The following is a 17,433-nucleotide window of genomic DNA, read 5'->3' on the forward strand; positions in this document are numbered from 1 at the left end:
TGTTGGAAAAAGTTTAACCTTCTAAAGCCATAATTTCACAACATGCCACAATGTTAAGGATTGAGAAGTAGCTGGACAAAATCTCAATGACCCAATCAACAAAAATAATTCAGATGAAAAAGTTATCTTGGGGTTTCAAGGAAATTAATGTCCATCAGAAACTCATAGTTTAGCCTTCATTATCTAAAACGGCTACCTACCCATTTGGTTTTCCTTCCTATCAGGGAAGATCTGTCCTAAATTGTATGTAATTCTTTTTTTTTTTAATTGTATGTAATTCCAATAATTCTGCTTCTTACTGACATATCTCAAGCAATGTACTTAAAAGCTACTGGTACAGAAAATAAATCTGCATGCCATACTAAGAGGTGTGCTACTGCATAACTTCATGTTCAGCATAATTGAGCCAGTGCTTGGTAATTAATAGAAAACACCTGCTAAAGTAGAGACAAAAGTTTAAATATAAATTAAATCATCATTTTAAAAAATGTATGGTTTCAAGGTCTTTTCTACTGATTAGAATTTCACTTCTTCATCTTTGTATGAAACACAACCTTATTCTATAGTCTACTAATCTAATTTTGATTTCCTTAAAGAAAAACAAGGACTTCAAGATATTTGCAAAGCAATCAGAATTTTTGCTGCAATCTTTCACAAGTTTTTCACCTATACCTGACCCTTGGGTATGTCTTAAGAGTCTCACCTTTATAAAGTCTCTCCAGAAATGTAACTCAGTTTTCATAAAGCAAATTACTCTTTGTCTTAGTTTATACAATTTAAAAAATTAAATTATGTAATTACAACAAAAATTACAAGTGGCCTGAACAGTTTGGAAAGTGGGGCAGTGGGTTGCTGGAGCCAGCTCCCACCAGTTCAGGATTCAACTGGATGCATCTTTTCCCAGGTCCTCATTTAATGACCTCACTTTGGTAGCTTGAAATCAGCCACGGTGGGAGTATTTACACCATGGATATAAACAAACATTATAAATCAAGGGTTTTTTTTCAGAGAGCCAGGTATTAAACATTTACCAGCACAGCACAAGTACTGAGTATACAGCTGTCCCTCAGTATCCAAGGGGGATTGGTTTCAGGAGCCCCAAAGATGCCAAAATCCACTGACGCTCAAGAGCCTTATATAATCTGGTGCAGTACATTACAATGGATTCAGTCGGCCATCTGCCTCTGTGGATACAACTATACTAGCAAATAGCGTACTGACCAAGACCCTTCAGAATGCTCTAGGCTTCAACCAAGATATTTTTTTTAACTCTATTATTTTTTAATTAATTTTTATTGGAGTATGATTGCTTTAGAATGTTGTGTTCGCCTCCACTGCACAACAAAATGTATCAGCCATACACATACAGATATCCCCTCCCTTTTGGACTTCCCTCCGATTTAGGTTACCACAGTGCTCTAGGTGAGCTCCCTGTGCTATACAGCATGTTCCCATCAGTTGTCCATTTTATACATGGTATCAATAATGTATATGTGTCAATCCCAGTCTCCCAATTCCTCCCACCCCACCCCTCTCCCCCTTGGTATCCATACATTTGTTCTCTAAGTCTGTGTCTCTATTTCTGCTTTGCAACTAAGATCATCTATACCATTTTTCTAGATTCCACATATATGCGTTATTATACGATATTTGCTTTTCTTTCTGACTTGCTTCACTCTTTATGACACTCTCTAGGTCCATCCACATCTCTACAAATGACCCAATTTCATTCTTTTTTATGGCTGATTAATATTCCATTGTATATATGTACCACATCTTCTTTATCCATTCCTCTATCAATGGACATTTAGGTTGCTTCCATGTCCTGGCTATTGTAAATAGTGCTGTAGTGAACATTGGGGTGCATGTGTTTTTTTGAATTATGGTTTCTCTGGGTATATGCTCAATAGTGGGATTGCTGGGTCATATGGTATCAACCAAGATATTTTATAAGGGAAATGGTTAAGCAGAGTATGGTTAAGAAAGTTCCTACTTTATCTTCAAGAAGGGCCAATGGAGGACAATAATTGTTTTCATATGTCTTTTAAGCACTGAATCACATTTTATTTTGACCGAAGTTAACAAAAGATTATTATTCTTTCTTAAGTAAGCTGTCAGATCTAAAATTCATTGATTCTATATTCTTACCGTTTTGTGATCATTAACAATCATAAGTTCCAAATATTTCATTTCTTCAAACACACCACGAGATGGCTGTGGAAAATAAAACTATGTGGTCAGAATGGTGGTTGATAGAAAATATCTCTGATGCTGACCGTTAAGTGGTAGACTGACTTTGAATTTCAGAAGAACTCTTTGCTGCTCACTTTATGAACATCCTCAAAGAAACTTGGTCAGGGAAATGAAAAGCAAAGTGACTGTAAAGTGTGGGTAAACATACAAGTATTCAGAAAAGAACTGTATTTAATTATCATTAAAGTATTCATCCAGATAGAGCTCATGTTGTTTTTATTTGATTTTTATATGTAAAAATATTCTAGAGAAAAATGTTCAGTGTAATTCTGTTAAAATAAATAAATCTCAATTTCTTTGGCATTAGGATACGATAAAAATATTCACATCTACTCAAAACTTCAAAGAAAAACTGCACAAAACTTTAATAAGAATAGCACAGTACATCTGGAACAGGTACCAGTGCAATCATATAGAAACCTTAATTCAGTGGAGTGAAGTTCTCATAATAATGTACTAATTCTTAACCACACAACTTCTCAAAGGAACAAATGTTGACAGTTACAATATTCTGAATTCTTCTAAATTTTGATTACTACTAGATAATCCTTTAAGAGCAAGGGCTACGGATTTTACCTGTCGTTTGGACTTTTATTTCTTTTTCATAGTTGGAAGAGTACATGAGCATTGATCAGTTGTATTTGATAGGGGCGGGCTGTAGTGAAACATCAATAGCCTATATAAAACTTATTACCAACTGCATCTTCAAGAGTAAGCAAAAAGAGATCTCTAAGTTAAAAAAAATTGTTTCCATAATCACCATAATACAAAGACAGGCTCATAAAAGAGGATGATTTGACCTACAACCAAGTTTTTGATGGCTGGTGGTCTAATTTTTTCACAAAAGTACATTCAGCAAAACATTATCTAAAGTGTGCAATTTTCAGTATAATTACTCATTAAGTTATCTAGCAAATTACCATGTAATCTATATGCCATGGAATTAATTTTCGGTTACATAGCATTCACCATGTAATTACTAAACAGTCCCCATCATTACAGCTTTCTAATCTATTATGAAATAGACTAGGAAGATAATTTCAGTTACAAAGCCCCTATACATTTATCAATACATGGGAGCTCTATGACAGTTGTTGATTATATAATTACATGATTCTTATTTAGTAACTATCATGATACTAATGGTCAGAGAGATTTATCCTGTTCAGAAAAACACATCCATCTTCAAAGTGTGGTATAACTGTTTTTAATTTGAAAAGAAATACAAATAAGCATGATTAGTCAACGTTTCAAAACCTAACTCTTCCCCTACTTTTTTGTTAGTAGATTATTTTATATGATAAGTCATACCAGAAAAAAATAAACGAATAAAAAGCCTGCTCTACTTTCAATAGAAAAAATGCACTGCAATTTTCATAAGAAAAATGCTTTGAAAACAGAGCTAAAACAATACATTCTTCAGATGCCTTCAGGGTTCATAGAACATCAAAATCAGTTTCTATCACTAACAGGGAAAGCTGAATAAAAAGCACCATGCCCATAAGACTCAAATCATAGGGTATTTTGGTTTGGGGTTTTGTTTGTAAGAGGAAATTGCCCAAATCTAAACCATTTTAGGTACACTTAGCCACAGTGTGATGACAGGCACACAATCTGAGTGAAAGAGCCCCGCCTACAACTCAACGCCACACTCACATTCACTGCTCTCTTCCTTCTCCTTTTCAACCACTGTAATTCAGATAGGAAGGGCCACTGGTCACTGCTTTCCATACCTGTGCAAAAGAAAACAAATACCAAAATTTATGTTTGACTGCATTTCAATGGGAGAATGTTTTAAAAATATTATATGAAGGAAAAGTAGCACTGATAGCATTTGTCATCTCAAAATCAAAATAAACTAAGGTGAAAAAAGCACGCCAATCATTAAATAGTTCACATTTTTAGTCACAAATATTAATATAAGTCAAAGGTATAATTTTCTTCCGAACCTCATGAAAAACTTTACGAGCTATTCAAGACTCCTTGGGGTATGCGTATTTCATCTACAACCACCTGACCCTGGATATCTGAAAATTTAGAAGAATTCTACTATGCTTAATTCATTTTAGAATTAAAAATAATGTCTGGCATAAGCTTTTGCATAAATTACTAAAGATTTTGGGTATTAATATACAGAAGTAACATCACATACTCCAATAATCCAAAAGAAGCTTTTGCCAGATCAGCATGCTTGAGATGCCACAGGACAAGAGCATAAGACACTACAAGTTGGTTAAAGAGCAGCAAACTTCCAGGAAAATCTAAGGATGAACCTCCCTGTAAATCACTCTGTTAAATCTGGCCACACTCTCCAGTTCCTAACACAGCTTTACTTCTGGGCTTCATATTTCAGTCTTTCCATCAGAAATGACTCTCCATGCTTCATTACATTAAAGCCACAGTTCACTCCACTGCCCACCCACACTGCTCACTCCAGATTACTCCATTTCCCAACAAGCCTGCATGTGCAACTGAGCTCCAAGTCAAGGCTCCTAGTACATAAAATAGAGTGGCTTCTTTAATTAAAACTTACTGAGATTCTTCATTTGCTTAGAATATTGTCCTGCCAAGGTTTTCTCAATTATGTGTGGTCGACCTGTGCTTTTCTGAAACAAAAACAATTGTAGTCAATTAAAAAGCAAGACGTGATCACACCTCTACGGAACAGTGTTAGCACTTTCTCTAATATCTTTCCTAAAATGGAAACACTTATATGCTGATGTGTTAGCTATCAAAAATGAAAAGTAGATGGTTTATTGAAGCTTGAATTTTAAGTAAAATAGAGCATCATCCAGTTGCCCCAGTTTAGATAAAAGCATAGTTTCCTTAGCTACTCTTAAACTTTGGCTTTCTTCAAAGCCACGAATAGGAAATTCACAAGAAAATGGGCAATGAATATATCTTTTAAAAGGTAAATACTACTTGAACACTCCTTCAAAATGCAAATAAAAAGATATACCAATTACTGACATCAAGTTGGCAAAGGTTTAAAAATTATGATAACTCTAGTCAATTATAGTTGCAAGGCAAAACATTTTCACACTGCTGGTAGGAGTAAATTGGTAGCATAGTTCAGAGAGAAATTTAGCAATTCTATCAACAATCTTGAAAATATTCATATCCTTTGCCCTAGATACTATACTTTTAGAAAAGTCTTATTTCCATCACTACTATTAGCTTCCATTACTGAGTGCATAGTAATGTGTCAGCCAATTTAATCCTCACGAGAACTCCATACAGTGCATATTTTATCCCCATTTTACAAATTAAAATATTGAGGCTCAGAGAGATACATTGTTGAGTTAAAATTATATTACAAAATAATGATCTAATTTATTTTTGAAAATATGGGAACATAACATTGAAAAACTGGAAGAATGTACACTGAAAGGTGAGGAGAAGTTATCTCTGGGGGCTGGGATAATGGATAATTACTATTTGGTTAAGTATTTGCTTAATTTGCTTTTCCAAATTCCTTACAGTGTTTTATATCAGAAAAGTTATTTTAAAAAGTGTTCTTAATAGATTACATAAAAGACTTACAATAATGAAAAGTTTTGCTCTTTATTTATTACTTGAGAAATAACATGAATTCTTACTATAAATACTTGATCCATATTACTGGACTTATTATAAAGCATACTAAAATTAATAATAATAATGAACTAAACATCAAACATCTAAATTCAGACTTTTCTGGTGACACAGTGGTTAAGAATCCGCCTGCCAATGCAGGAGACACAGGTTCGAGCCCTGGACCGGGAAGATCCCACATGCTGTAGAGCAACAAAGCCTGTGTACCACAACTACTGAAGCCCATGCACCTGGAGCCCGTGCTCCGCAACAAGAGAAGCCACTGCAATGAGAAGCCCGCGCACCAAAACTAAGAGTAGCCCCCGCTCGCCTCAACTAGAGAAAACCCGCGTGCAGCAACGAAGACCCAACACAGTCTAAATAAATAAATAAAATTAATTTTTTTAAGGACTGTATTTATTTAAAAAATCTAAATTCAAGTAGACTAAACTCTTAACTCTGATATCAGGTGAAAAGAAAGATACATAGATGAAACTCACAACTAGTAACATAATTTTAAAAACTGACTAAAGTTTCAAGCAGTGCTCCTTTCCCTCTACCCATGATGAAAATGAGGATAACTCATTACATGATTATGTAATAATTACATCATGAATGAAAGGCAGGCAGTAAAAAAGGAAGGCAAAAAAGAAAAGGCATGAAGTATAAAACAATCAGCTCCTAAAGAATATGACTATGGGTTTAACAATGCAAAAGCAATGCTTTAAACATTATGATAGTAACAGTTTATAAATCTCTTCAAGAGTTTAATAGACATAGTCACATATATTTATTAATTCATCAAATGTGTAAAATTGCCCTACTAGGGATGTAATGAAAAAGTATCTCATTTTACCTATTTAAAAACTCAAGGCTTAGGGAGTTGTTATTTTGGGTTTTTTGTTTTGTTCTTTGTTTTTGTTTTTGTTTTGTTTTGTTTTGTTTTAGAGTCACAGGGCCATTAATCAATGCCAGAAATCAAAGTCAATTTTTTGCTTGATGAGTCAAATAATTTTGCTGTGTACAGGTTATCTGCCTACAATTGGAGTAGGGGAAAAATATTTTACTTAATCAAAATGTCTTTATCTAGGTGGGGTGGCCTTAATTATCTGGTAATTTTTGTAATTACTAGTTGAAAAATAATACTGGTTTATTCAAACATAAAACATTTAAAACTTAATGACTTTTCTGCCTCAAATTTGAAATTATCCCATATTCACACATACACAGCAACATAAAGAAAAGAAACGTTTGTCAACTGTTCTTGTCAATAGCCTGAATGACTATTTCCTGTCTCAAAATTATTTTGTCTACATTTGAAATCTCTAAAGATTAAAAAAAAAAACAAGGGCTTCCCTGGTGGCGCAGTGGTTGAGAGTCCACCTGCCGATGCAGGGGACACGGGTTCGTGCCCCGGTCCAGGAAGATCCCACATGCCGCGGAGTGGCTGGGCCCGTGAGCCATGGCCGCTGAGCCTGCGCGTCCAGAGCCTGTGCTCCGCAACGGGAGAGGCCACAACAGTGAGAGGCCCGCGTACCGCAAAAAAAAAAAAAAAAATTTTCTGCTCCCCATCAATGATTGCAATATCCTGACTCTATCACTTTCAAAATATTCTTTTCCCATTAGCAGTTCTTTTCACTGATGTGACTTCCCTACTGTTACATCTTAGTGCCTTCACCTCCTACCATTCTCCCCTGTCTGCTCTTCTCCAACCTAGTTGGGTTCCTCACAGTTCCTAGAACACACTGGGAATACTCCTGCCTCAGGGCCTTTGCATTAGCTCTTCTCCTGCAATGCTTTTCCAGACCCCTAATTTCCTGAGGGTCTTCATTCAAAACTCACCACCTCACCGTGTGTTAAAATATAAATTTTAACTCTCCTCTCCACTTTACTGGCTTCATTTTTTCTCCTTAGCATGCACTATCTAACATACCATATGCAATTACTTATTCACCTATTTATTCCTGTCTCCGCCCCTGTAGATAACAAGCCCTACTAGGCTCAGGCTCTGTGTCTATTTTGTTCACCACTGTATCCCCAGCACCTAAAATACTACCCAGTATGTAGAAAGCCTTCATTACAATATTTTTTAATATATATTAAATATTAAATTTGGTTGCCTTCTATTAGTGAGCAACATGATTAGAGTACATGATTTACTTTTTTTCCAGTTTTATTGAGATCTTATTGAAATATAGCATTGGATACGTTTAAAGTGTACAACATAATGATTGGATATATGTATATATTACACAATACTCACCACAATAAGTTTAGCTAACATCCATCACCTCACATAGTTATACATTTTTTTCTTGTGATGAGAACTTTTAAAATCTATTCTCTTAGCAGCTTTCAAATATACAATACTGTATTGTTAACGATAGTTACATGTTGTACATTACATCCCCAGAATTTATCTTATAACTGGAAGTTTGTACCTTTTGACCACCTTCGCTCATTTCCCCCACTGGCCTCTGGTAACCAGTAATCTATTCTCTGTTTACATGAGTTCAGTTTTTTTAGATTCCACATGTAAGTGAAATTATACAGTATTTGTTTTTCCCTGGCTGATTTATTTCACTCAGCATAATGCTTTCTTGATTTCTTATCTAGGTTGCTGGCCTATACATGACTCCTAACATTATTTTCTCCTCTATCTCAAAAGAAAACTAAATATTGTATAATATAATCATAGTTCAACCCACAGATTTCCCCACTGAAGAGTCTTAGATTCACAAAAGTTGTGTACTTGCTTAGGGTCATACAATTATCTAAAAACCGTGAGAATAAAAGCTAGCTTAAAGGAAAACAAGGTGGTCAGTACAAAATAAAGCATCCTCTCTGCTCTTTCAGTAGACTGGGAAGAACTGGTCTTAGCTTTAGAAAACCTAGGTTTGATGCCTCTTACCATGCCTTACTGGTATGTGACCTGGGATGTGTAACTTAAGCTTCAAAACTCATGGTATCAGTCCAAGTGTGAAATAAGGTGCTATAGATAAATGCACTTTGAAATCTACCAGATTGTCTCTTCATTGCTCAAAAACAAAGATGCTGGAAAAGTAAGGAAAACATAAGGAAACTGATGTCACAGTCAGACTCACCTCATCATGAACCAGCTCCAGTGGCTCTATCATATACACAGAGGTATTATCTTCAAACATACCACTGTGAAAAGAAACCACAGGAGAAGAGTTAACAAATATAGCAAACATAGTATGTCTTTAAAGATAAAGAGTGTATCTGAATAAATACCTTTATACTGTCCCAAATCAAATTCACATACCTGCATGGAATCACACTGTGGTCCCACCACTGCACTAGACAGCGTATAGGCTACAGAGAGTGTAAAAAGTGTACACCAAGAGCATACACATTATACCTGCCATAATTAGTTTTTGAAATTAAATGGACAGATAAGAAGATTAAACTGGGATAGAACTATTCACACTGTTCCAGTATCTCAAGTTATTATTACAGAACCATGTGCAACTAGCACAAATTTGTTATGCAAATCCAATATCACCTGTGAGAAAATAGACAGGTTCTTCATGTATAAGAAAAAGCTAAAACCATCTGATTCTGAAGAGGCAAACAGAAGTATCTTTACGCTTGCAAGTTGCGAATTTCCATTAAGACTCTGTGTTGAAAATCGCATTTAATTTTGAGAGACACAGGATTTTTTATAAAGTGTGGAGATAGGATTTTCAAGATCCCTTTCATCACATGGCCACAAAAGACCTTTACATGAAGTGTTACTGTGTTCGAGTCTAAAAGGAACCTACAGATGTTTTTTAAGAGCCTGCCTGAAAGCCGAAGCATGGGCTCCTCTCTTTCGAACCCCACCCTTGCCTGGCCACCTCCTGCTTATCCTTAGGTTATGCTGAGTGATAGTTCCTCTGGGGGATACCTCTGGGAAACCTTTCTCTACTAGGGTCGGTCATCCCAAAAGTCCCTGTCCTTCCTCTTCACAGTACCCACCAAAATGGCAATAAAATAATAATCTGTATAATCATTTGTTTAATCTCTAAATCACTGGCAAACTCTATGTGTTAACAGAGCAGGGACTTTGCCCTCCTTGTTCATGACTCCACATGCACTCTCTAACCCAGGACTGGTACAGAAGAGTCACTAAAATAACTATGAAAGACAAGATGGAAAGGGTGAATGGGTGAAACCAAGTTCATTCTCCCAATGACAGTCCCACATACTGAAGTCCATTGCAGGTCGACAGAGCCACCCTGGAGTCCTTGATACCTCTGATGTTTCCATGGTAATAACAGTGCTCTCCACCCTGCAATGCAGAAGAAGATTTCATTGACAAATTATGCTTTGTCCATCACGATTCACTCTTTGGGATGATTCTGTAAAGCAAAAAGAAAGGCAAGGATGATCCTAGAAACTCCTCCTGTTTGATAGGAAATCTCAAGAGCACTAGGCAATTTTTCAACTTTTCTATAAGAAGCAGGTGTATATTCAATGTAACGAAGGAGAAAAGCCTTTAACAGAGGAATAAGACACCAATGCAACTGGAACAACTGATATACCTTTCCTAAGCATGTGAGGGAGTAGACACTTACCAGATATTGTTAGGGAATAAAGTCTTCTACATCACTGAGGAGAGGCCCCCAAAGGTGCTGTTTAGAATCATTTTTTTATGGAAAACTACACAAAGCTTGGGGATTTTCTTTCTTAACTTTTAAAATCAGTTTTTGAATTTTTTTAGAAATAATATACGAACTTAGTTTTCAAAGGCAAATAGTAACTGCGAGGACTGTTTTAAAAAACACAGCAGTTTCCTGTCGCTTTCTCTCACCACCGACACATTTTTAACACTTTTAGCTGTTTCTTCTGTTGTTTACCAATGTATTTCTTTTTTTTTTTTTTTTTTTTTTTTGTCGTACGTGGGCCTCTCACCGCTGTGGCCTCTCCTGTTGCGGAGCCCAGGCTCCGGACGTGCAGGCTCAGTGGCCATGGCTCATGGGCCCAGCTGCTCTGCGGCATGTGGGATCTTCCCAGACCGGGGCACGAACCCGTGTCCCCTGCATCGGCAGGCGGACTCTCAACCACTGCGCCACCAGGGAAGCCCACCAATGTATTTCTGAATGGAATATTTATACTGTTATGTCCTGATTTATTTCACTTTAGAAATTACCTTCCTAATATAGAATCTTGAAATCCCCTCTCGCCCCCCATACATTCCAACACACATCACAGACTTTTGGTTAAATTGGTATTTAGTGTTTGTATTATGACTATGCACATATTGTTCATAGCTGTGCCACTCTGATTACATTGTCTTTTTTGCTCCATTTTAAATTTTTTCGAGAACTTTTATTTTCTTCTTTGGTTTTCCATGTATTTAGCACGTACATAGACCCTATTATCTAAAACATTATCTATAACTCTTCTAGTATGGTCAAGCACATCAGGTAATTTATCACATCCATTTTGTTCCTGGAGACACCCCTCTTGCTTCACCCTCCTGCTGGGCCTGATGCACAGCTGCTTTACAGGACTTGTCTGTAGCATCATCCTGGGAACTCCTTTGTCCCCTTTCTGTATTGAATCCTAGATCCCATGTCTTCTCCATTCATGGTCCCCTTTCCTGGAGGTATACATCCCCTGGTAATTTGTTGAAAAAGTGTTTGTAGAAGATAAATTTGATGAGAATTTTCATGTTTGAAAACCCCTTTTTCTATCTTCACCCTAGATTGATCTTGTGGGTGGGTAGAGAATTCTAGATAGACAATTATTTTCTCTCAGCATTTCAAAGGAATTGTGCACAGTCTTCAAGCTTCTAATGTTGCTTTTGAGAACTGGAAATTATTCTAATTGTTGACACCGTCTATACAATCTATTTTTCCCCTTTCAAGAAGACTGTAGGAAATTCTATTCACACCCATTTTCACGAAATCTCAGGATGTGCCTCAGTGGGGACTTTGCTTACTGATTGCACTGGGCACTCTGTGGCACCTCTGAATCAAGAAAATGCACTCTACCCAATATTCTGTAATCATCTATATGGAAAAGAATCTGAAAAAGAATGGATATATGTATAATATATGTAACTGAATCACTTTGCTGTACACCGGAAAGTAACACAACATTGTAAATCAACTACAGTCCAATATAAAATAAAAATTAAAAAAAAACAACTCAGACTCCTCATGAAACATATTTGAGCCTGTGGCAGTGCAGGTAATAAATAATATATCCTAAAATATTTTTAAAAGGAAAATGCATGCACTTCAGTTCTGGGAAACTTCTATTATTTCTCTGATAACCCCCCTCCTTTCCATTTTTCTCTACAAGCTGAGCTCTTCTACCAGCGTAGGGAAGGAATGGCTGCCTGTCTATCTGGGGTAAGGAGTAGATCAGGAATTTAGTACCTTCTCTATGTAGACTTTCAACCAATCTTTCTGTTTTCTGGCACCTTCAATTCCTGGGGCTTTCTGGGTGCAGAGACACAAGCTGGCTTTGTTCTGCTTGGTTTTGTCCCAGTGGAACTTAGCAAAGCAAGAAAAAACCCTCATCCATCTGCTTTCTATCACCTACAATTTTACGGACACCTCTGATCAGCTGTCATCTCTTCTCTTGTCTTTATCCTTGTTTACACCCTTTTTAAAATTCCTTAACTGTTATTTGAGTGGCTTATTGTCAGGAAATTGAGATAAATATAAGCACTGAATCCCCATTGCCTAACCAGAAGCTTCCTATTTGTTTTCTTTTATTTATTTATTTATTTTATATTGAAGTATAGTTGATTTACAATGTTGTGTTAGTTTCAGGTGTATCGCAAAGGGATTCAGTTATACATACATATATATCTCATTTTTTTCAGATTCTTTTCCCATATAGGTAATTACAAAATATTGAATATAGTTCCCTGTGCTATACAGCAGGTCCTTGTTGGTTACCTATTTTATATACAGTAGTGTGTATATGTTAATCACAAATTCCTTAAAGAGAATACTGACTTTGACTTTTTATTAATGATTTACATTCATCTTGATCACTGCTTATTAAAGTGTATTACAATAGCCTCAGAGGCTACTTAAGTGCCTAAAGGGGGTTCACCCACACATCAAATCACCACTCCCCAACCAATTCTGTTTGTTTCCTTTTAGTAACTATAATACACACTTTCAATGTTGGTTTCTAAAATTGGTATTCTAATATTTTTACTATTTTGTAAAGGATTGCTTTTCCGTTCTCAAAGAGCAACTCTGTATATAAATAATGACTTCTATATAATATGTCAAGTTCTATTTCCATTTTCAACTCTGGGAGTTATAAGCACAAATGGTATCACACATTTCAGTAATTTGAGAATCCAGGTCGATACTCGGCAATTAAATTTCAGACTCTTCCCATGATTCTAAAAACAACCATAGGTAACTGTAGATTCCATCACACCAGTTATTTAGCACTTTGTGTCACACCAAAAGGCTATCTTAATTCAGGTGATTGTTAGAAGTACACAGCAAACACTGTCATATTTATTTGACCTTTCTAAGAAGAGCTCTGTTTTTTAGATTTTCCTACAAACAATCTTTTTCCCCCCAGAAAATATTTCCAAGTCCTTTCTTAGATTTCAGTTTCATTCACTTGCTGAAGGTTGATGCTCTCTCAGTATAAAGGTCATTGGTACCTGTTTGAGTTAAGGCAGAATATTATCTGAAGGGAACTGTTTGGTTCACTGTATATCTGGACGTGGATCACCATATTTTCTCGACTTTAAATGATATTTGTGGTAACATCTAATCCCTGATGTTTATCATAAGAAAGCTTTAGTATCTAAATTGTGGGATTATATTAAGCACTATACACAATTTGGCAGGTTCTCATTTAGTGTCAGTATTAGTAGCATTAGAGGATTTTCTGAGTTTCTTCTTGCTAAATTTATACCAAGTTTTTGAGAAAGCATTACCAGAAAAGTACTGTTCGGCAACTCTCCAGATTATGCAGCATTTTGTTAACACCACTACAAAGTAACATCTTCGGGTATTTCATATTAAATAAATCCCAGTTAAGAAGACGTATTCCCTCTTGGATATCAGGATGACAGGAGCGGGTCACTGCAGAAGGGCCCCTGGCAGAGGGCCTCGTTAACGAAGACACTGAGTAGTCAGCTCTGGGGGTGCCTCCACCCAAGGAGCTAGCTATCTGGAACACTCACCGTCTCACTGTAACGGCTATCTCTATGCACAAATAGGAAGACACTCGCAAAGTGCTAAAAGGCTCTGCCAAAGACAGCAAAAAGCCAAACTAAATCCCACAACTTCAGGCTCCAGTGTTTCTTTCTCCAATCAGGAAGGCCTCAGACAGTTCAAGAGTGCTGGCCAGACCCTTCGAGATCACCACTTATGAGTGGATCACAGATCTGTGACTAGGCAAACAGCAGACAGGAGAACCAAAAAGGGCTCACTCAGCACATGACACAAGTCTATGTGTGCCTCCATGGGCATCAGCATTTTCAGATTAAAACCTGTCAGTCAGTTACTTATATTCAACAAAAATGGAACATCTAATAAATGAAGATTACTGGGTAGTCAAAGGAACTTAAAAATCCTAGCAAGTGTGCTCCCCAACTTTCTCAGCCCACCACTTCCACATAAAACCCCACAAGCCAGATAATGCTCAAACAACCCCATTGGAAACCATCAGGCAACTCCCGCAAATAATGAAACACCGAAGTCACGTGCATCCTTTAACACATTTCCTAATCAGATGCGTGACAGCTCTGTGAGTCTAGTGATAACTTCGTGAGGGAAAAAAAAGATTTGGCTCCCTGGTATTATTGACTGAATGACAGAAATGATTTGATTCTACTCACTTTATTTTTTTCACTTTTTTTTGTTCTTTTTTTAAAATTGGAATATAGTTGACTTACAATGTTGTGTTAGTTTCAGGTATACGGCGAAGTGATTCAGTTTATCTATCTATATTCTTTTTTAGATTCTTTTACATTATAGGTTATTACAAGATATTGAGTATAGTTCCTTGTGCTACAATATAGTAGGTCCTTGTTGGTTATCTATTTTATATATAGTACTGTGTATATTTTAACCCCATACTCCTCCACCTTCCCCTTTGATTTTACTCATTTTAAATAGAACCCATTGGAAACAGAATCTATCGTTTCAATATAATTTATTTTAAAATTGCCCCACCTTTGTGTCTGTTTAATTATCTCATCTGCTTCAGTAAAGTTCAATCAGCCAATTCTTATTATCTTCATTGCTTACGAAACCCTCATAAACCTGGGCGTTCATGGTGACCAGGCACTGATGTTTTCAATCAACTCCTGTACATCTGGATAAACATTTGAAAAGAAACTCCACAGGCCACATCTCACAAATGTGTATATTATGATATTCCAGGTTCTGAATATGGTAATTAAAAACTCTGACACTATACTCAAGTGATTATTCTATATGCATATCTTTAAATACTTCAAACTTGTCAGCCAGCATGATATATCAATCTATTTAATAAATCATTGGGCTGGTTGCAAAAAAAGAAATGTTTTTAAAAATCTATGGGCTTCCTTGGTGGCACAGTGGTTAAGAATCCACCTGCCAATGCAGGAGACACGGGTTCAAGCCCTGGTCCAGGAAGAGCCCACATGCCGCGGAGCAACTAAGCCCGTGCACCACAACTACTGAGCCTGTGCTCGAGAGCCCGCGAGCCACAACTACTGAGCCCACGTGCCACAACTACTGAAGCCCACGTGCCTAGAGCCCGTGCTCCACAATAAGAGAAGCCACTGTAATGAGAAGTCTGTGCACTGCAACGAAGAGTAGCCCCCGCTCAGCACAACTAGAGAAAGCCCACGTGCATCAACAAAGACCCACCACAGCCAAAAATTAATTTTTTAAAAAACTATAACGGGGGGCTTCCCTGGTGGCACAGTGGTTGAGAGCCCGCCTGCCGATACAGGGGACATGGGTTCGTGCCCCGGTCCGGGAAGATCCCACATGCTGTGGAGTGGCTGGGCCCATGAGCCATGGCCGCTGAGCCTGCGCGTCTGGAGCCTGTGCTCCGCAACGGGAGAGGCCACAGCAGTGAGAGGCCCGCGTACCGCAAAAAAAAAAAAAAAATCGATAATGGGACACATGTACCTGAATTTGAATACTACAGGAAAAAGGATACAAAAAACATTTCAGAGAATTGGACAGCTTGAGAACTCAACACCTGTTTATTTACCTTCATTAAACTCAAGGGGAAAAACATGTTCAGGTATGAGAAGTTTGGCTGTACTATATATATTTTAATGCTACATACATTTTTAATAGTTCACACAAATCACACTATTCAAATTTAAAATAGCTTTGTGAGGAGCCAGTGTGGTCTGCTCTCTTGATTTCCTGGGGAATTTTTTTAGCCTCCCAGTCAGGAGTCTTGCACACAGAAGCCCATTCCCTCTGACAACAGTCCCTGCCAAGAAGCCTTCATGGACGAAGTGAGCTTGAGCTGAACCATGGTAATGATTTGATAAGGAAAGCATAAAAAACATTCTAGGAGGGTGACGTGATTAAAATGACAAAAGAACAAAGGCGAGAATAGAATATAGAACCCACAAGGACAGGGATTTTTGTCTGCTTGGTTCACTAATGCACATCCAGCTCCTAGATCAGCGACTAGATCAGAGTGAGTGAAATCAATATCTGTTTAATAGATAAATAAGAATGGCTTCTTCATGAGCCTAAGTGACAAGACCAATCTGAAAGGACCAGAGGATTTATGTTTGTTGAGACAGTGGGTAAATAAACTCCCATTACCTACTTGAGAAGTTTTTTATTTTGAGATGCTCTTTTATAGAGTATAATTCAGTGGTTTTTAGTATATTAAAACAGGGTTGTGTAACAATCACCACTTTCTAATTCCAGGATATTTTCATCACCTCAAAAGGAAATCCTTTGCCCATTAGCAGTCATTCCCCATTCCTCCTTATACCTCCCTAACCTCCCCCAGCCCCTGGCAACCACTAATGTACTTTCAGTCTCTATGAATTTCCCTACTCTGGACATTTCAAATAAATGGAACCACATAATATGTGGTCCTTTGGAACTAATTTCTTTCATTTAGCATAATATTTATAAGATTCATCCATGTTGTAGCATGTATCAATCAGTACTTCATTCCTTTTTATAGCTGAAAAATATACCACGTTTTGTTTATTCACCAACTGATGGATATTCGGTTTGTTTCCATTTTTTTGCTATTATGAATAACACTGCTATAAACATCCATGTACAAATTTTTTCTTGGACATAACATTTTCAATTCACTTGGATATATACCGAGATGTAGAATTGCTGGGTCACAAGATAATTCTATGCTTAAATTCTTGAGGACCTGCCAAAATATTTTCCAAAGCAGATCCACCATTTTCCATTCCCATCAACAGTATATGAGGGCTCCAGTTCTCCAGATCCTTGTCTGCACTTGCTATTGTCCATGGTTTTGGTTATAGCCATACTAGAGGGTGTGAAGTGGTACCCATCCAAGTTTAAACTCAAATGAGAGAGTGACACAGGTGAAATGGGGATCAAAATATCACCTTCAATTTTAGTGTTGCTACATTGGAGGAGAGGATCA

General features: G+C 37.0%; 1 protein-coding gene across 1 annotated transcript in view; it reads right to left on the minus strand.

Annotated features, from left to right (window-relative positions):
* Positions 1 to 17,433, minus strand: part of ADAM23 (ADAM metallopeptidase domain 23) — a 163,367-nt gene that overhangs the window by 54,326 nt on the left and 91,608 nt on the right. The window contains exons 5-9 of the mRNA XM_029224413.1: positions 10,038 to 10,120; positions 8,931 to 8,994; positions 4,787 to 4,859; positions 3,910 to 3,986; positions 2,149 to 2,214 (exon numbers count right to left, since the gene is read on the minus strand). Of these exons, the coding sequence (XP_029080246.1) occupies positions 2,149 to 2,214; positions 3,910 to 3,986; positions 4,787 to 4,859; positions 8,931 to 8,994; positions 10,038 to 10,120 (363 nt within the window). The remainder of the gene's footprint in view (positions 1 to 2,148; positions 2,215 to 3,909; positions 3,987 to 4,786; positions 4,860 to 8,930; positions 8,995 to 10,037; positions 10,121 to 17,433) is intronic.

Source organism: Monodon monoceros, unplaced genomic scaffold (assembly GCF_005190385.1).
Source record: "Monodon monoceros isolate NGI ecotype Baffin Bay Population unplaced genomic scaffold, NGI_Narwhal_1 Super_Scaffold_16, whole genome shotgun sequence".
Taxonomy (NCBI): Eukaryota; Metazoa; Chordata; class Mammalia; order Artiodactyla; family Monodontidae; genus Monodon; species Monodon monoceros.